Source organism: Bos grunniens, chromosome 3 (assembly GCF_055505025.1).
Source record: "Bos grunniens cultivar Pamir isolate PY7600 chromosome 3, Bosgru_T2T1.0, whole genome shotgun sequence".
Lineage (NCBI taxonomy): Eukaryota > Metazoa > Chordata > Mammalia > Artiodactyla > Bovidae > Bos > Bos grunniens.
Genome location: NC_141167.1, coordinates 16,022,997 through 16,043,864, shown reverse-complemented (window position 1 = coordinate 16,043,864; position 20,868 = coordinate 16,022,997). Strand labels below are relative to the sequence as shown.

General features: G+C 51.4%; 1 protein-coding gene across 8 annotated transcripts in view; it reads right to left on the bottom strand.

Moving 5' to 3' along the window:
* Nucleotides 1-6,177: 6,177 nt before the first annotated feature.
* Nucleotides 6,178-20,868, bottom strand: part of KCNQ4 (potassium voltage-gated channel subfamily Q member 4) — a 58,885-nt gene continuing 44,194 nt past the window's right edge. For 4 of the 8 annotated variants that reach the window (XM_086381401.1, XM_086381417.1, XM_086381406.1 and 1 more), the window contains 5 exons: nucleotides 18,323-18,543; nucleotides 16,064-16,163; nucleotides 13,754-13,885; nucleotides 8,888-9,017; nucleotides 6,178-8,362 (listed from right to left, as the gene is read on the bottom strand). In XM_086381401.1, coding sequence (XP_086237527.1) covers nucleotides 8,150-8,362; nucleotides 8,888-9,017; nucleotides 13,754-13,885; nucleotides 16,064-16,163; nucleotides 18,323-18,543 — 796 coding nt within the window. In that variant the 3' untranslated portion in view covers nucleotides 6,178-8,149. Of the gene's footprint in view, nucleotides 8,363-8,418; nucleotides 8,705-8,887; nucleotides 9,018-10,333; nucleotides 13,376-13,753; nucleotides 13,886-16,063; nucleotides 16,164-18,322; nucleotides 18,544-20,868 lie in introns of those variants that run through there. The other 4 variants (XM_086381437.1, XM_086381463.1, XM_086381472.1 and 1 more) reach the window with 3 other exon arrangements.

Below are 20,868 nucleotides of genomic sequence, written 5' to 3'. Positions count from 1 at the left end.
CACCCCCCATCAAGAGGCTGGATGATTGCAATCGCATTAATGATCCCAGGTGAGATGAACAACATCTTAGAATTTGAGACCAACTCAAACTGCTGATCCACAGCATCAAGACAAAATAAAATTGCTGTTTTGAGCTACTGAGGTATAGGGTGAGTTGTTACCTAGTAATAGATAAGTGACGTGCATGCTAAGTTGCTTCAGTTGTGTCTGACTCTGTGCGACCCTATGGACTGTAGCCCACCAGGCTCCTCTGTCCATTGGATTCTCCAGGCAAGAATACTGGAGTGAATTGCCATGCCTTCCTCCAGGGGATCTTTCTCACCCAGGGACTGAACCTGAGTCTCTTGTCTACTGCATTGGCAGGCAGATTGTTTACCATTAGCGGCACCTGGGGAGAAGGCAATGGCACCCCACTCCAGGACTCTTGCCTGGAAAATCCCATGGACCAGGAGCCTGGTGGGCTGCAGTCCATGGGGTCGCTAAGAGTCAGATACGACTGAGCGATTTTGCTTTCACTTTTCACTTTCATGCATTGGAGAAGTAAATGGCAATCCACTCCAGTGTTCTTGCCTGGAGAATCCCAGGGACGGGGGAGCCTGATGGGCTGCCGTCTACGGGGTTGCACAGAGTCAGACACGACTGAAGCGACTTAGCAGCAGCAGCAGCAGCGGCACCTGGGGAGCCCAGATAAATGACACATCAAGCTAAAACCACCTGCTCTCAAGGCCATATTTGATGACAGTTTGGGCACTCCCATAGCCACCTGCAAACCCTCCTTGCTGAGCCAGGCAAACTTAGAAGAGTGGCGTGTGTGCTGGGTAGCTGTACACCTGTTTCCTCCAGGGGCTGGATGACCTCAAGGCCCTAGCTGGGTCTCCTGTGTCTGATCATCCTGTGCATTGTGCTGAGCCAGGGTCTGACACACAGCAGGTGCTTCAGACACATTTGTTCAGTTAGTGAAATTCCACGGGACTTGTCCAGGTCACCAGCATCTCCTGCTCAGATTACTGCAGCAGTCTCCTAACTGGTCTCCCTGCAGCCAGGCTTGCTTCCTCAGATTCATCTTCTGTCCTGGGAAGAAAAGTGTCTAAAATGCAAGTCTATCCTGGTTTGATCTCTAGTCAGAATTTTTGACTGACTCCCCACTGCCATCATGGTTAAGTCCTATCTCTTTGAAAGGACTTGTGGATCCTATAAACCTTGACTCCTGCCTCATCCTAAAGTGCCATCCTGTGCCACTCTCTCCCTTTCTGTCTGGGCCCAACCAGGGATCTCCTTCTCCCCCATTCACGTATCACTCTTTCTGGTGCCACTGGGCCGTTACACATGCTATTCTCTCTAGCTGGAGCATTCACCACCCCATTCCCATGCCTGGTTAAACTCTACTCACCCTTCAGCACACTGGGTTGCCCACTTTGCCTGGATTGAGAGACGGCAAGAAGTGTGGATCTGCCAGCAATCTGACTCCTGGGCATATATCCAGGCATATGGATATAATTCAAAAAGATACATGCACCCCTATATTCATAGCAGCACTATTAACAATAGCCAAGACAACCTAAATGTTCACCAACAGATGAACGGATAAAGAAGATGTGGCTAATATATGCAATGGAATATTACTCGGCCATAAAAAAGTGAAATAATTCCATTTGCAGCTACACGGTTGGATCTAGAGATAACCATACCAAGCAAAGAAGTCAGAAAGAGAAAGACAGATACCATTCAATCAGATGTGGAATCTAAAATATGCCACAAATGGATTTGTCTACAAAACAGCAACAGGCTCACAGACACAGAGAACAAGCTTATGGCTGCCAAGCAGGAGGGAAGGGGCGGTAATGGACTAGGAGTTTGAAGTTAGCAGATGAAAACTATTTTATATACAGGGTGGGTAAACAACAAAGTCCTATTGTATAGCACAGAGAACTATAGTCAGTATTCCAAGATAAACCATAATGGAAAAGAATATATGTATATGAATCACTTTGCTATATAGCAGACATTAATACAACATTGTAAATCAACTATACTTTGATTTGAAAAAAAAGAAGTGTGGATACACACTGGTTTCTAGGCAGTGGCTCGAGGTTTGGCTAGATGGTCAGGGACTCAGAAAGCACAGAATTGGTGGATGGCAGACAAGGAAGACTCAGGAAGGGGTATATTGTCACCCTGTTTATTTAACTTATATGCAGAGTACATCATGAGAAACACTGGACTGGAAGAAACACAAGCTGGAATCAAGATTGCTGGGAGAAATATCAATAACCTCAGATATGCAGATGACAACCACCCTTATGGCAGAAAGTGAAGAGGAACTAAAAAGCCTCTTGATGAAAATGAAAGAGGAGAGTGAAAAAGTTGGCTTAAAACTCAACATTCAGAAAACGAAGATCATGGCATCTGGCCCCATCACTTCATGGGAAATAGATGGGGAAACACTGGAAACAGTGTCAGACTTTATTTTCTTGGGCTCCAAAATCACTGCAGATGGTGACTGCAGCCATGAAATTAAAAGACGCTTACTCCTTGGAAGGAAAGTTATGACCAACCTAGATAGCATATTCAAAAGCAGAGACATTATTTTGCCAACAAAGGTTTGTCTAGTCAAGGCTATGGTTTTTCCTGTGGTCATGTATGGATGTGAGAGTTGGACTGTGAAGAAGGCTGAGCACTGAAGAATTGATGCTTTTGAACTATGGTGTTGGAGAAGACTCTTGAGAGTCCCTTGGACTGCAAGGAGATCCAACCAGTCCATTCTGAAGGAGATCAGCCCTGGGATTTCTTTGGAAGGAATGATGCTAAAGCTGAAACTCTAGTACTTTGGCCATCTCATGCAAAGAGTTGACTCATTGGAAAAGACTCTGATGCTGGGAGGGATTGGGGGCAGGAGGAGAAGGGGATGACAGAGGATGAGATGGCTGGATGGCATCACTGACTCGATGGACGTGAGTCTCCGGGAGTTAGTGATGGACAGGGAGGCCTGGCGTGCTGCGATTCATGGGGTGACAAAGAGTCGGACATGACTGAGCGACTGATCTGATCTGATCTGATCAGAAATGGGTAGAGGGTGTGAATGTATTTCTATGCCAAGGAGAAGTCCCACCAAAGAGCATCCATGACAAGGAGGCTCTAGATAATCTAATGGCTAAGACAGCACAACCCATGGCTGTCAGTCAGTCTCACTCCGGAGACCCTCCAGTGCTTGCTCCACATACCCTTGTATAACTTAGGTGGTCATGGCAGCAAGAATGAAGATTGCTTATGGGTTCAATGATATGGACTTGCCTCACCAAGGCTGGTCTGGCTAATGTTACACTGTATGCCCAACCAAACATCAGCAGGAACAGATGCTGACTACCCAAAATACCACCGTTCTGCAGGGATTCATCAAGTCACCTGGTGCCAGGTTAATTCTACTGGATCCTTTCTCTGATGGAGGGGGCAGTGGCCAATCCTCACTGACACAGCCAGCATATAAAGCTCCAGGAATCAAAAGAAGGTAAGTGAGAGTGGTATCTCTCACAATTACACCAGATAACCCTCAGTATTAATTTCCTGTAGTTGTCATAGTCAAAGTGTTGGTCACTCAGTTGTGTCTGACTCTTTGCGACCCCATGGATTGTAGCCCGTCAGGCTCCTCTGTCCAGGGAATTTTCCAGGCAAGAATACTGGAGTGGGTTGCCATTCCCTTCACCAGGGGATCTTCCCAACCCAGGGATCGAACCCCGATCTCCTACATTGCAGGCAGATTCTTTACCATCTGAGCCGCCAAGGAAGCCCTGTAGTTGCCATAACAAATTACTATAAATTTGGTGACATCATACAACAGAACTTACTCTCTTACAGTTCTGAAGGCCAGAAGTTCAACATCAGCCTCAGTGAACCTAAATCAAGGTATAAGCAGGGCTGCACTCCTCCAAGATTATGGGGAAGAATCCGTTCCTTGACTCTTCCAGCTTTTAGTAACCACTGGCATTCCTCTGCTGAGGCCACCTTACCCCAGTCTCTACTTCTGTCTCCTGTATGTGTGAGATCTCCATCTGCCTCTTTCTTAAAAGGACACTGGCAATTGGATTTAGGGCCCCTGGATAATCCAGGATAATCTCCCTATGTCAAGATCATTAACTTAATCACATCTGCAAAAATCCTTCTTCCCTTATAAGGTAACATTTTACACATTCCTGCAATTCATGGGGTCGCAAAGAGTCAGACACAACTGAGCGACTGAACTGAACTGAACTGAACTGAGAGATTAGGACCTGATATCTTTGGGTGGGCATTATTCAGGCTACTATACCCACTCATGCAACTTTTGCTTCCTGTCCCCCCAACATTGGCCTCTGTTAGTTTGGAGGTCTCAGTTCTCAAGGGAAGGGAAGCAACCCTGTTTTCATTTAATTGGAAGTTGGAACTTCTAACTGGCCATATTGGGCTTCTCATGCCACTCAAATAACAGGCAAAGAAAGAGTCAGCATGCTGGCTGCCTGACTGGTCCCCATTACCAAGGGGAAATAGGGGTGTCACTACACAGCAAGGGCAAGGAAGACTATGTCTGGGACCAGGGCGTTCTCAGGGGTCCCTTGCACAGAGTTAACAAAAAGCTATTGCATCCAAAACTGTGCAGGACCACTGAAGCTTCAGACCCTTTAAGAATGATTCTTTGGGATCATTCCACCACGTGACAAATTCCAGCTGGCTGAGATCCCGGTCAAGGACAAAGGGAACATAGAAGGAGAGTGGAAGAAAGAATATATTTACTCAATTAGTGAAGTATATATAATAGATAAAGAGAAACACTTACTTGATTGAACATATATCAGCTATGGCACTGTGACCAGCTACCAGAGGGGTTCTATTGCATCAAGGGGCATGTGTGTGTGTGTGTCTGTGTGTGTGTGTGATATTAATTGCTTTTCTCCCCTCTCTTCTCCTTGTCCCTTAGGATTTTATTTTAAGTTTGTAGGCGATTGCTAACTTTACAGTATACTCTTCAATTGCAGGTGTGATTGTGACTGAATTAGAGTAATTAACATCGCCCAAATATGGATTCAATGACTAAGTCCTAGAGCTGGATACATCTATTGCATGGTGGAATTTCTTGTGTTTATCATTTCTAGGGGGTGAGTTAAGATCTTCATTTGTATGCAGGATAGTTTCATCTCATGAGGTGGAAGCTACTGTTGCTAGATGGAGGTTCAGCATCTGTGGATGGACATGTATGAATACCAAGTGTCCAAAGGGTTGGGCCGTGCCAGTTATGAAGCTATTGCTTTTTCGTTCCAGATGCAGCCTTCTGTACTCTGCTCTGTGAAACTGGAGCTGGGACTCTGCAAACCACATCAACTTTGTCAGCTAGCTTTTATAACTAGGGGCACTGGGGAAACACTGGAAGGCAGAAGTGGAGATTTTCCTTCTTCCTTTGCCTTCTCTTCCTTCTAACCGTATTTACAACAGCCTGGTAGCCACAGCTGCTCCCAGCCCTCAGCTACTTTTCTGCACTCCCAGACAAGCTTCACTGTGTCCCCTAGGAGGTACTAGCACTAGCCAGACAGCACCCCTCTCCAGACCTCTGCACTCTAGCATTATGGGGCTCCCCCAGTCAAGTCCACTGGTTCTGCCAGCCTCGACCTCTCCCCTGCATTCCTGCAGCCTCAGGAGTGGGATCTGCTTCCTGCAGTGGCTCTCATTAGTTATCCTGGTGTTCCGTTTGTTCTTTCAGTCCACCTACATCAGTGTAAGCCGTTCCCTATAGTAAATTCCCTGTGTTGAAAAACCTAGGGCGATTTCTGTTTTCCTCACTGGACCCTGACTGATACAAACTATTAGGAAAGTGGTACTCATTTTTCACTGGGGCACTGAACCAAAAGAAAGTTAATTTGGAAGTACCAGGGGTCATCGTGAGAGGGCAGCCTGCCTAACAGGAGGGCTGAGACAGACGACAGGTCCCTGACACATTTAAGCACCCAGATCTAGCTTCATATGAAGCCAAATCTACTTCCTGGACTTTTTAGTTATCTGGGCCAATAAACTTTCTTTCTTTTATTTTTGCTTCAAACATATCAGGTTGCGTTTCTGTTGTTTACACCCAAGAGTCCTGACTAATCCAGATCTCCTCACCTCCAGCCCCAGACCAGGTGCTCCACAGACACTGAACAGCCAAGACCAACCACCTCCTACTGAAAACTTTAATGAAATCAATAAGTTAATAAGTTAACAAAGTGAGGTACTTGCATATCCGAGAACCGGGTTGGTGGGGAACCTCGATCATGAAGGAGGGAGGGCTTCTCCCCAAGTCTCCTTTGGTCATGGGGCGATCCCAGCCTCCTGCCCCTCTCCACAGCTCTGTCTCTCAGGGGGTGGAGGTGTGGCTCTCTGGGGACAGTGTAGTGTGGGTGAGGTGAGCCAGGACAGGCTCCATCCAGGGCATGATGGTCACATGCAGAGGGCATGTGGGGGCAGGGGCTGGGCACCTGGGGGCTGAGCAAGGTCCAACCCCAGCCCTGGCGCTGGTGCATGCAGGTCCCCAGTCATGAGATGCAGGCAGCTGGGCCTGAGCCCCTTATTCCCTGGTGCCCCACAGAGGGTCACCATTAGTCCACTTCCCGTCACCCTCCTGCCACCTGCATTGGCTCTGCAGAAGAGGGACAAAGCGGTAGGGATACCAAAGAGGTGCTGGGGGCCTGCAGTGGATGGGGGCTTATGCGGTAAGGGGGCTGCCAACTGAAGTGAAGAGGAGGGTAAGGAAGGAGGGGAAACAGTGCGTGTGAGCGCCATATGCACAGTTGGTGCCTGATGAATGGGACTTGCTTGATGTTTATTATTCTCTCTGGGAGTTAGAGCGACTAGGAGCAGGGCAAGCCTAGACAGAAGCGGACCTGACAGCCACCCTGGGAAAGGGCCTGGGGGCTTTCCAGGGCTGTCCAGACCCCAAGAGGCCTAGCCTTGAGTCGTGCTGTGGGGATACCAAGGAGGGCCCTTAGGGACAGGCAGAAGCAGCAGTTAGGGCTCCTGGACCTATGAGGAGTAACTCTTCTTGAGAAAAGGGAGCTGGTAAAGCTCTGGGGTGGGGCCTGGCGAGACCTGGGGTCACGTGAGAGCTCCCTCTCCTACCTGGATGGGGTTGGTAGGAGTGGACATCACTCTGCAGGCCACTGGCCTCAGCTGCAGAGACACAGCAAACGCTGAGTGGCTCTGTGCTGAAGTCTCCAAGTGTAGGTAATTGTCTTTGTCAGCGTGAATGCTGAGAGGCTACCTGCGTGTCTGGGGAAACTGTAGGGACATGTTTGTCTGACCGTGGGAGCACTGTCTGGGAGATTTGGGGGCAGAACACAGACAGTTATGCTGTCAGAGGTGCCTAGGGCCAGAGGGGAGTGAACACTGGCAGGAAGAGGGAGCCCCTGGGTGTGGACACCTGCAAATGGGAAGAAAGGCCCAGGCACTGTCCTTGGGGAGGCAAGGGAGAAACAGGCCCCATGCTGGGAGGGGAAAAGAGGGGTTGATAAGCCAAAGATCAGGGATGGGGGTCATAGCCAAGCAGCCTGAGACCAGCTACAGCTGGGGGCCCATCTCCCACGGTGGGAGGGGCAGAGGGACCCCATGGGGGTCCCCAAAGTTGCATATTTAACATAGTTTGCATATATGGTGCCCACCTGCCTGGCGGCAGGCTCCTGTGCTTATGGGTACCTGTGTGGGCACCATGGGCCCACCCCCAAGTGGAGTGGGGTCTTGGCGGGAAGGCTTCCCTGCTCTGTCCAAAGGGCGGGCCAAAGACCTCGCCTTGCATAGCTGGAAGCTGGGTCAGGGCCCAGGGCCCCAGCGCCCTGTTCCCACTCCAGGGGCAGTGCCCCTGCCAGGCAGGCCCTGTCGGGCCTTGATGGAATGGGCAGGGCACTGGGGGACCCAGAGGCCGCCGGGCAGCCGCCGCTGCTGCCCTCGGTGCGGCCTGGCATCTCTCGCTCCTGAGGTGGGGCGGGTCGCTGGCACCCACGTCGGATATTTCGCCCACCCAGACAGCTCAATACTGCATGTGGCCTCTCTCCCAACGAGGGAGTGAGTTCAAGTAAGAGTCCGGAGGCCTCAGAGGGCGGGTCCGAGAGCCAGGCCGACGGGCTGGCCGTGTGCTGCCCCGCCCCTGAGAAGACCCTCAGTCCATGTTGGTGCTGACCGAGCGGGAGATGCTGAGCGTCTGTGCGGAGACAGAGATGTCCTCGTGGTCCACAGGGCTGTGGTAGTCGGAGGTGATGTCGGGGTCGAAGAGCGGCACTTGCACGGTGCCCAGGCTGACCGAGGTGCCAGAGCGCAGACAGCGCGAGTAGAAGCCCAGCAACAGGTCCAGCTTGTGCTCGATGGACTGCACCTGGGGGCGGGGCGCGGCTGGAGGCGGGGCCTGGCCGGGGCCTGGGGGCGGGGCGCGGCCGGGGGCGGGGCTTGCCCGGGAGGAGGTGCGACGGGAAAGGCCGGAGGGTGGAACGAAGCTGGGAACCTGGGGTTTATTCCCACCCACCCCCGCAACGAAATTTAGTTGTGACGGGTTGGGATAGTCCAGATGATCAAGAGAGACAAGTGAGGCAGGGTTAAATGAAGTAGGCGGGACTTGAGCTTATCTGAGATGCTAGCAGTCTAGGGCGGGGCTTGGCCGGAGAGGGCTGGTTTATCCGGGTTGTTTAGCAGGAGCGGGCGGGCCTTCTGGGAGGCAGGCCTTGTGTGGGGCGGGGTCCACCTCTCAGCGGATGCGTGGGCCCGGCTCCGGCCTGCAGTTCAGGTGCTCTGGGCTAAAGCTCTGAGAAGCGGACCCTCCCCTTGGGCCTAACCCGGGGGCCTTCCAGAGCTTCTCTGTCGACGGCTAGCTTCCCCACACCAGCGAAACTCCATCCCAACTCACCTGCTTCTCCACCTTGACCACACGTCCCATTATACTGATTTCATCCACCGCCTCCGTATCGGAGGGCCCTTTGTCACCCTTCTCCCGGGCTTTCCGGTCCCCGGGGCCCCGGCCGACAATCTGGTCCACCCTGTGGGGAAAGGGAACTGTCAAAGGACCCAGACACTGGCCACCCTTTTTCATACAAGAATGAGAGCTCGCCTTCTTAAAGGGGAGACATTCACCTGGGTGGGAGCAGGCCATCTGAGAAAGGGGGTCTGTTTGCTCTTCCAACAACACAAGAGAAGAGTCTACACATGGACATCACCAGATGGTCGACACTGAAATCAGACTGATTATATTCTTTGAAGGGAAAGATGGAGAAGCTCTATACAGTCAGCAAAAACAAGACCGGGAGCTGACGGTGGCTCAGATCATGAACTCCTTATTGCCAAATTCAGACTTAAATTGAAGAAAGTAGGGAAAACCACTAGACCATTCAGGTATGACCTAAATCAAATTCCTTATGATTATACAGTGGAAGTGAGAAATAGATTTAAGGGCCTAGATCTGATAGATAGAGTGCCTGATGAACTATGGACGGAGGTTTGTGACATTGTACAGGAGACAGGGATCAAGACCATCCCCACGGAAAAGAAATGCAAAAAAAAAAAAGCAAAATAGCTGTCTGGGGAGGCCTTACAAATAGCTGTGAAAAGAAAGGAGGTGAAAAGCAAAGGAGAAAAGAAAAGATATACCCATTTGAACGCAGAGTTCCAAAGAATAGCAAGGAGAGATAAGAAAGACTTCCTAACTGAACACTGCAAAGAAATAGAGGAAAACAATAGAATGGGAAAGACTAGAGATCTCTTTAAGAAAATTAGAGATATCAAGGGAACATTTCATGCAAAGATGGGCTCGATAAAGGACAGAAACGGTATGGACCTAACAGAAGAAGAAGATATTAAGAAGAGGTGGCAAGAATACACAGAAGAACTGTACAAAAAAGATCTTCACGACCAAGATAATCATGATGGTGTGATCACTCACCAACAGCCAGACATCCTGGTTTGTGAAGTCAAGTGGGTCTTAGGAAGCATCACTATGAACAAAGCTAGTGGAGGTGATGGAATATCAGTTGAGCTATTTCAAATCCTGAAAGATGATGCTGTGAAAGTGCTGCACTCAATATGCCAGCAAATTTGGAAAACTCAGCAGTGGCTACAGGACTGGAAAAGGTCAGTTTTCATTCCAATCCCAAAGAAAGGCAATTCCAAAGAATGCTCAAACTACCACACAATTGCACTCATCTCACACGCTAGTAAAGTAATGCTCAAAATTCTCCAAGCCAGGCTTCAGCAGTACGTGAACCGTGAACTTCCAGATGTTCAAGCTGGTTTTAGAAAAGGCAGAGGAACCAGAGATCAAATTGCCAACATCCGCTGGATCATGGAAAAAGCAAGAGAGTTCCAGAAAAACATCTATTTCTGCTTTATTGACTATGCCAAAGCCTTTGACTGTGTGGATCACAAGAAACCGTGGAAAATTCTGAGAGATGGGAATACCAGACCACCTGACCTGCCTCTTGAGAAACCTGTATGCAGGTCAGGAAGCAACAGTTAGAACTGGACATGGAACAACAGACTGGTTCCAAATAGGAAAAGGAGTACATCAAGGCTGTATATTGTCACCCTGCTTATTTAACTTCTACGCAGAGTACATCATGAGAAACGCTGGGCTGGAAGAAGCACAAGCTGGAATCAAGATTGCCGGGAGAAATATCAATAACCTCAGATATGCAGATGACACCACCCTTATGGCAGAAAGTGAAGAGGAACTAAAGAGCCTCTTGATGAAAGTGAAAGAGGAGAGTGAAAAAGTTGGCTTAAAGCTCAACATTCAGAAAACGAAGATCATGGCATCCGGTCCCATCACGTCATGGCAAATAGATGGGAAAATAGTGGAAACAGCGGCTGACTTTATTTTTCTGGGCTCCCAAATCATTGCAGATGGTGATTGCAGCAATGAAATTAAAAGACGCTTACTTCTTGGAAGGAAAGTTACGACCAACCTAGACAGCATATTAAAAAGCAGAGACATTACTTTGCCAACAAAGGTCCGTCTAGTCAAAGCTATGGTTTTTCCAGTGGTCATGTATGGATGTGAGAGTTGGACTGTGAATAAAGCTGAGTGCCGAAAAATTGATGCTTTTGAACTGTGGTGTTGGAGAAGACTCTTGAGAGGCCCTTGGACTGCAAGGAGATCCAACCAGTCCATCCTAAAGGAGATCAGTCTTGGGTGTTCATTTGAAGGACTGATGCTGAAGCTGAAACTCCAATACTTTGGCCACCTGATGAGAAGAGCTGACTCATTTGAAAAGACCCTGATGCTGGGAAAGATTGAGGGCAGGAGGAGAAGGGGACGACAGAGGATGAGATGGTTGGATGGCGTCACCAACTCGATGGACGTGAGTTTGAGTGAACTCCGGGAGTTGGTGATGGATAGGGAGGCCTGGCGTGCTGCTGTTCATGGGGTCGCAAAGAGTCGGACATGACTGAGCGACTGAACTGAATGGGGAGACCAAGTTTAATGGAAGTGCCAGGTCACTGCTTTGACCAGGGGAGCAGAGCCACCACCCATAAACATGACAAGTAAAACAGCTGCCTGATGGGAGCACAGGTAGGAATGGTGGACTGGGAAGAGGAGAGACACAAGTGGGGATGTGAGTTATAAGGGGGACAAGGCTGAAGGTGGTCCTCTTTACAGCAACATGCTTCAAAGTGTTATCCCTACCCTCTATCTTCAATTTCTCTTTTCTGCCTCTCTAAAACCTCTCTAATCAGGCTTTCATTCCCACCATTTCACTGAAACCACAGTTGTCAAGACACCAAAAGACCTCCATGTTGCTAAATTCGATTCTCAGCCCTCACTATGCTTGACCTGTTAGCCGTACCTGGCACATCGGCTCACCCCTTCTTTCTGCAGGTTCTTCATTTGGATTCCCAAACATCACTTTCACCCAGTTCTCCTACCTCACTCACTTCTCCTTCTCAGTTTCCTTTTCTGGCTCCTCCTTTATCTCCACAACCGCTTAACATTTCAGGACCCAGAGCTCACTCCTAGGACTTCTTTTTTTTCTTCTATTTACTCTCACTCACTAAATGACGTCTTCAGTTCCAGATTTTCCATGCCTCTATATACGCTTGATACCAAATCTTTATCTCCAGCCCATACCTCTCCTCCAAACTCCACACTCCTCTGCCAGATCCACATTCCATTTAGCTGTCTGATGGGCATCACAAACCCAGCATGTCGCGGCTTTCCTGATCGAAACTTGCTCCACTCATTGACTTTCCCCATGTCAATAAACAGCAACTTTTTCCTCTTGCTCAAGCCAAAAACTTTGGCTTTATCCTTGATTCTCTCTCTTTTTCCTCTTACACCCTATCTGAAAATGCTGTCAGCTCTACTTTCAGAACATAATTACAATCTGACCATTTCGCCTCCCCTTAATTGCTGCCACCTGGTGCACACCGCCACCATCTCTTGCCTGCACATCTGAATTAGCCCCCTCACTGGGCTCCCTGTTTCCATTCTAGCCCCCTATAGGCCATTCTCAACGCAGCATCTAGGATGATCCTTTTAGAATATATCTCAGATTGCATCTGTCCTTTGTTCAAAGCCCTCCAATGCGTGCGTCTTACTCTGGATGAACGCCAACATCTTTGCAGTGGCCCCCAGAGCTTTATATAGTCTAAGTGCTATTAGCCTTCTAACCTCGTCTCCTGCTTCCCTCATGCCAGGACAGGCACACTGGGCTGCTTGCTGTTCCTAAAACATCACCCCACACACCTGCCCATCTCAAAACCTTTGCACTTGCTGTTCCCTCTGGAAACTGTTTTAAACAAACCACAATCATGGGACTGTTTGCCTCACCTTCAATTTTTTTTTCTCAAATGTCACCTTCTTGCCTATTTGAAAATCACAAATCTAAACATCCTAACCTTATTTTTCTTCTTAGCCTTTATCATCATCTGACATGTTCTGGTTTCACTTACTATCATCTGTTCTTCTACTGGAATGAGAGCTCCATGAAGCAGAGGCCATTTGTTTTCCACCATATCCCCACTGTCTGGCAAGTAACAAATAAACGCCCAGTGACTATTTCTTGAGAGAACAAATGAATGGGCAGTGACAATGCAGGCCACAAGAGGAAAGGGGCGAGGTATAGGTGGTTGAGTTCTTGGTGTGAGAATCTTCCTACACGCTGGGCAGAGAGAAGAGGTGTTGGAAGAGGACTCCAGAGGCAAGAGGTGAGCAGCACTGAGGATAATTTGCCTATTCTATTAGGAGATGCTGGGGGGGGGGGGGGGTCACTGATTATTTTAAGCCTATTATTTTAGGACGAGAAAGCAGTCATCTAAAGACGTCCTTGAAGCGAGCAGGTCAGTAGGGTTTGCTTCAGGTTCAGTAAGGCTTCCCTGGTGGCTCAGATGGTGAAGACTCGACCTGCAACGCAGGAGACCCAGGTTCAATCCCTAGGTGGAGAAGATCCCCTGGGGAAAGAAATGGCAACCCACTCCAGCGTTCTTGCCTGGGAAATGCCATGGACAGAGGAGCCTGATGGGCTACAGTCCATGGGGTCGCAAAGAGTCGGCCACGACTGAGCGACTAACACTTTCCCTTTCAAGTTCGATAACAGGTGCGGGTGGCAGGCTCCCGCTGCAATGCGCTGCAAGCAAGAAACGCCAGCTCCCGCCGCGGCCCCTAGGGGGCGCTCAGGGCTGCGTTCGGGCGCCCGCAGAGGGGCTCCAGCGGACCTCCTGCGGGAACTGGTGCCGCGGCAGTCCTGCCCCGCTCCCCTGGCCCCGGCCCCGGTGCACCCACCGAGCCTGCAGACTCTTGATCCGGCCCAGCATGTCCAGGTGCCCTGCTGAGTACTGTTCAATGACGTCCTTCACGTCGTATGGTCGCAGCGTCTCCTTGAATTTCCTTTTGGCTACCAGGAACTTCAGGATCCTGTGGGGATAGGGAGTCTCAGAGGACAGGCATTCTTTTCCAGCCCCCTCGCTGTCCTTTGCTACCTTGTCTGGCAGGAGGCCACCTCCTGCCTGGGCCACTGCAGACAGCCACACCTGAGTCTTGGGCCTCCCTCCCTCCCCACCACGCTCCGGCCCCAGCCTCCTGAGTTTGTTTGGTCTTCTTTGATATGCAGTCACTGGGAGGGCCGGGACTGTCGTTTCTCTCTATTGGGTGGGACACAAGCAAGGCACCCGTGAACACTGCTGCTAAGGACAGCTTAGGGGAAGACATTTTTGCATATGCCTGTTAGCACTCCTGTGCTGGACCCTGGACACCCCAAAGGGCATCAGGTACAATCCCTGGTCTCAGGAGCACTGGTCTGGGGTGGGAGACGAAGAGGACACAGACAATTATGGGGCGATGAGGGCTATGTCAAGGAGTGGAGAAAGAGGACTGGGGACCATGAGAAGGGAGAGCTTGGCTGGGGAGGTCAGGAGATATATTGAGAAGTGATACCTTCCAGTCCCAGGGCAAGAGGAGGGGCATGAAGGGAGGCTTTGGGGACACAAACAGGCATGGAGGTGTGTGAGTGAGAGTCAGTCCACAGTAGCCAGAACAGGATGTGAAGGAAAGGGGTTAATCAATGAGAGGTAGGGTGAGGGGTTATTCTGAAGATCCTAGCATCCCTGGCAGAGATTGGGCAATGGGAAGCTGGGGTGGTGGGGAAGGGGCCATGTGGTTTACTCTGCTTTAGCATGACCATCCTCTGTCCACCTGTGTGGGTAGAGGATGTCCTGGAGGGGCAGAGTCCCAGGCAGGAAGACCCACTCCAGGGGATGAGCCTGAGCTGGGGGTGGGGGTAGGGGGGTGGGCAGTGGGGTGGAGATACAGAACAGCTGTGAGCAGTGTGGGAGAGGGGCCTGAAAGGCTTATGAGTCTGAGTCCAGGATGACTCCCATGGCTTGGGGCACAGGGTGGATGCTGGTGTCACTGCCTATCATGGGGTCATGGGAGGGGGAGCAGGACTGGGGCGTGCTGAGTGTGAGGGGCCAAGGAGAGCTGACTTGGGCCAGGGGGAAGCTTGGGTGTTGTGTTGCAGAAGCTGGTCCCTTGGAGGGGAGAGACAGGATGCATAAAAGAGGGGTGGAGAGAGGCCTCAGACTCTCTGGGAGAGGGGGTGTCCAGATGATTTTGATTTAAAAGGAACACAAAAGAAAGAGGCTTGCAGACAGGTGAATCAGCTAGGGAAGAGAGGGGGATGAGTCTGGAAGGCCTAGGGGTGAAACTGGAGCTACCGGATGGACACAGAGATTAGGCTGGAACTCCATTCCAAGGAGTTTGGGAGCCAGATCCATGGCTACATGGCTAAAGAGCTCAGGGACTCTGGTCCCCACTGAACTGTTAAGGGAGACAGCCAGTGAAGCCAGGAGGACAGGGTCCTTCAAACTTTTTGACCAAGAACTACGATAAGAAATAGTTTACAGAAACTAGTATAAACATACACACATAACTGAAATAGAAGTTTCATAAACATTTATTCTTACTATGAAGGATGCACTCTGATACTTTCTTTTTTCTTTTTTGAATGCTGACCACTAAATTGATTTCACTAAGTTGACTCCAAACTGTTGTGACCTGTGGTTTGAACAGTATGGCTCTAGAGGAAATCCTGGGGGAAACAGACAGGCTGAGGTCAAGACTCCCGAGGGAAGACAGTAAGTTTGAGTCACGGAGGCAAGAGGGTGATGAGACTTAGACACAGAGATGGGGTGAAACTGCCTGTAAGACAGAGACCCAGGGAGAGCCAGGCAGATTGCTGATACACAGCTAGGGAGAGAGAGAGAGAGAGGAGGCAGCCGGACATTCAGGGAGAGAGCGGTAAGGGGGAGAAGCAGGGAGAAGACTGTAGTGTGAGTAGAGGGACTGTGGTGGGCAGCCATGCCCACCGCCCCACCTGGCCAGCCCTCCCAACATGATAAGTCTGCACCAACCCAGCCGGGAGCCATATGCCACCTCCCCACCCCACCCACTCTCCAGGGACCCCGCCAGCCAGCACCGTTGAAGGTGCCAGGCAGGCAGCAGCTGGTATGCCAGGAGCTAGGCCAGGCCTGGCCACAAGGGCAGACCCCAGATGGGGAGCAGTGGTAGGTGGCCCACCTCCTGCTTCAGTCTCACCTGACAGAACGGATGACCATCTTCACAGCGGGCATGACGTCGTCCACAGTGAGTTCGCACTGGTAGCTCTTCTCCTCCGCTACTTCCTCCGAGGGGCCCTCTGAAAAGTCAGGAGCAGGGGGCCCAGGTGGCGGTGGCAGAAGGGAGTGCTTGCAATCCCTACCACTACCCTGAGGGGTACAGAGAGGAAGACAGAGCCCCAGAAAGGGGCCAGAGCCTTCCTGGGGGCACAAGCAGACCAGGTTCTTGCCTCCCAGCTGCCCTACCCAGGGGAAACACCTCAGTTTGCTGCAGGCCCATCTGCCCTGTGTACACATCTGCCTGGTGGCCGGTGAGCAGGAACCACTTTAGGGCACATCTGTCTGGCCTAGGGCAAGTTGCACACAGCCCTGGAGGAAGCCCCACCGGCTCCACCATGCAGGACAGTGACACAGGGCTTGAGGCATCTGCGCATTCTCTCACATCAGCCTTATCCTTCAGCCAAGAGGGAATCAAGGGGCGGGGCTCCCAGCCCCAGCTCTGCTATGGAGGAAGCCTCTAAAGCAAGTCGTTCTCCTCCTGGGATAAGAGAAATGGCTTCTCCAAGGCTGGTGCCCAGCACTGCAGAGACAGGTGATGCTGTCCTGGCCCCACTGGGGACAAAGGGTGGGGAGGTCAGGCAGTTTCTTGGCAGGAAAGAGGAGGCCCTGGGTACCAACCAGGTCCCAGGTACCAGCACCCTCCAAAGACTGGTTTGTGGAGTTCTGTAACTTTCCAGGAAAGGACCAAGAGAGTGGTCAGCCAGCAGCACGTTGGGGGATTGATACAGCACAGACAGAGGCAGTATGGCTGGGTCCCCTCCCTCCAAAGTTCCTGTCCTTAACCTCCATTCTTATCCACCCCCCTCTACACCCCCGCCCCCACCACCACCCAGGGGCCTGAAGCATGTCAGAGCTGGGAGAAGTCTTCCAGGGAATTTGGTCCAATCCTGTTTTTCAGAAGAGGACACCAAGGCACAGAAAAGGGCAGTAGCTTACCCAGGTCACAGTGTAAGTCAGGAACAGAGCTAGAACTCCAAAAAGCCACCTCTCTAAATGCAGCCCCCACCAGGCTCACAGCCTCATATCCACAGGCTGGGCCAGCAAACGGGCAGGGTGGGGAGCATGGGCTATGGAGTTGGACAGACCTGCTTAAGGATATCAGCTCTGCCATTTCCTTGCTGAGAGAGCTCAGTCTGCCCATCTGTAAAATGGGGATAGACACAACCCTGCTATTGTTAAGAGAAGTAGACAAGATAATCCAGAGTGGGGCTGTGCACAGTCAGGGCTCTCTTCAGCACGGATGGCCTCCTGCTCCTTCCAGAGCATGTTTGTAAGGCTGCTAGCTTTTGATGAGCACTTACTATATTCCAGAACTCTTCTGTTCACCTACTGTGGATAATCTCATATAATCCTCACAACAGTCCTATGAAGTAGATATGTTCACTATCCCCATTTTATAGACGTGGAAAATGAAGCCCAGGGAGATTAGGTTACCTGCCCAAGGTAAGTGACAAAGCCAGGATTCAAACCCAGGCAGCCTGGCTCCAAAGCCTGTGCTCTTTTTTATTTTTTTCTTGTCACGTATTTTTTTTTTAATTAATTAATTTATTTTACTTTACGATATTGTATTGGTTTTGCCATACATTGACTTGAATCTGCCATGAGTGTACATGTGTTCCCCAATCTTTTTTCTTTTTCTCTTTCTAAATATTGGTGTTTTCCTAGGTGGTGCTAGTGGTAAAGAACCACCTCCCAAAGCAGGAGACATAAGAGACTCTGGTTCAATCCCTGGGTCAGGAAGATCCCCTAGAGGAGGGCATGGCAACTCACTCCAGTATTGTTGCCTAGAGAACCCTATGGACAGAGGAGCCTGGCCGGCTACAGTCCATAGGGTTACAAAGAGTCAGACATGACTGAAGCAACTTAACATAGCCAGTTAACAATGTTATGGTAGTTATGGTAGAACAACTCAGGCATATATATACTTGTATCCCTTCTCCCCATGCTCTTAACCACTACCAAATGCTACCTCTATATTCTCCTCTGATTCTCAAACAGCCTGGAGCCCAGCAAAGCAAGTATTATGATGCCCATTTTACAGACCAGAAGACTGGTGCCCAAAGATGCTCAATCTGCTGCAAAGCTGGGACTAGAACCAAGTGTTCCCACCCCCAGCCCAGACTCCAGGCCCGCCCTGCCATCCTCAGCGGGTCCTGGCCCCAGACCCGCAGGGGCTCACCCTCAGCCGAGGTGCGGGGTTTGAGTCTCAGGGAGGCCCGGAAGCGGGTGCGGTCGTTGAAGCTCCAGCTCTTCTGCACCTTGGTGGGACTGCTGGCCTCACCCACCTGCTCACTACTCGGGGAAGTGGGCATCGGCGGAGGTGCCAGGTGCTGCTTGGAGGGGCCCGTCCGCCGCTGGGAGCTGCCCATGCGGATGCGGTCTTTGATGCCCATCCGGCTGCTGGCAGGGCAGGTCAGGTCGGGGAGAGAGTCAAGTTAGCTGCAGCTGGGGGTAGGTGTGAGTGGGGACACAGCTGACTTGGGACTTGGGGGCAGCTACTGGGGCTGACTCTCCTCCAAGCGGAGACTTCCTAGGATGGAACATGGGTGTGGTAAGGGGGGCCCTGACTCCTATGAGAAGCCAATCCAGGATCAGTCTGAACAACTCCACTCCCCACCCCCACCCCCAACCCCCACCCATCATTGCCCGGACAGATAAGGGTGCACAGGAGACAGATGTCAGAGTGGAAAGAGTGGCAGAAACCCAAGAAGGGAGTCAGAGACAGACAGTGGACTGGGAGCTGGGCCTGGCCCAGCCGGGGGGCGGGGGGTGGAGGCAAGAGACCCCTCTGGGGACAGACAAGGTGCTGAGGGATGGAGAAGCTCACCTGGCCAAGCACACTGAGTTAGGCCCCCAGCTCCTCTCTGTGCACGTGGGCCGGCTGTGTGGAATTGAGGGTGTGTGCGTGTACGTGTGTAGTGTCTGTGCTTGTATGCACACAGGTGCCAGTGTGTGTACCTATGTTCCTCCTTTGCCCACCGCTGGAGCTATCTGACCTCACCTGGTCAGGTCAGGGCCTTAGGACCTGGTACAGTTGTATAGGCAGTGCACTGCAAAATTCCAAAGGTCTCCATCATTCAGATTTCTGTGTGAATGAAATCACAGCCTGGAGGTGTGCAGTGTCCTGGCCTGCTGGGGGTCTTAGCCCTGTGGGTCTAGCTGCTGGGCCCACACGTATGCCCAGGCCATGCCGGTGGGCCCCACCCCCAAACCAGTGAAGGTCTGTAAGCTGTTCTTCTCTGTCCACCCAGACTGACATCCTGCCCACACGACCTCCCACTGCCTCCTGAGCCTGCAGTTCAACAGCACCTACACGTCTATGTACACGTGAAGACACGTGTATACATCTGTGTATGCCCTTAGACTCCCCTTCCCACACCCAAACTCCTCACCTATCCTCCAAATCTTGGAAGGAGACAGGTGAGGGGAGGCCTCAGGTGCCCCAGGACAGGCCCAGCGTACCCAGTGCCTGCTAGAGTAACTCTGTCCAAGAGGTTCAAGGACCGTGTTATCGCTGTCCGAATGGGACCTGTGCAAACGTCCCCATCCAGAGGCCTCCTGGCGGTGTCAACGCCACCACCCTGCGTGTTTGCCACTTGAAAGGCCCCCTTCAGACAGCTTTGGGGCCCTTGTATCTCGAATGTCCGGGGCCCCAGCTCAGGAGAACACCAGCCAGTCTTGGGGGAATTCTGATGCAGACAGGGAGCAGGGATCAGGGTGGGACACTGTGTCACTGGGTCTCAGAGACTTTCAGATCAAGGGTTGAGCAGGAGACAGATTCTAGTTTCAGAGCTGAGTGGGGACCGGGGTCCTCCATGCCCGGGCATAGGGGATGGAGTATACAGAACAAGGTGCTGAGGGGAGGGAGGCCCTGGAAGGTGCTATTGGGAAGGCAGCTGGGATGTATGTAGGGCCATCCTTAGGAGTAGGGACCTCTGCCCGGAGGGGAGAGGTAATAGGACAAGGATGGGGGCCCTGAAGATATCAGAAGGGAAGGATGGGGTGGCTCCCTGCAATCCATCATGCTGTTGGCTGGCCCAGGATTTCCTCAGCACATACCAAAGATTCCAACTGAAGTTTGAGGTTGGCTCTCCCAAACTTTCCTCTGCAGAGCAGTTCCTTCAGGCTCTTCTCATGCTGGCAAGCACCCACCACCCCACCCAGTCCGTGCGACCACCCCGTCTGTCCTCTGCTCCTTCAAGGGGCAGAGGAAGAGAGAGGGGCAGAGAAGGCCCTGACAGTCAGCCAAGGGCCCAGAAGTCTGGACCTCTGTGCCTGGCACATCACTCCAGTGCTGTTCTGGGGAAAGGGGCTGACCTCCCTGTCATGAGAAGTGTGTGAACCATTCTGAGCTTGCGCTCAGTAGGGCTCATGAAGGAAGGGGTGTGGGCACTTGCCCTAGAGGTCTTGAAAGGTCTCTCTCCAGCTCTGATTCTGTGATGGTTGAAGGAGCTTCTAGCCTGACTTGTGGGATTCTGTAACTTTCCAGCCAGCCAGAGACCCTGGGCTCCTTTTCAGTATAAGAAGGTGCTGTTTTCCCAGCAGTGGCCCTGGATTCCAGCTCCTTGGGCAGGGCCCAGAAAATGGCTCATGTCAGTCTCTCTGGAGCCTAAAAGCTCAAAGAAAATGGAAAGGAACCTGGCACACAGTGGACATCAGAAGAGCACACAAGGTCCAGGCCGACTGCCTGAGCCTTTTCGGCTCTCAGCCACGTTGGGTGGCGGG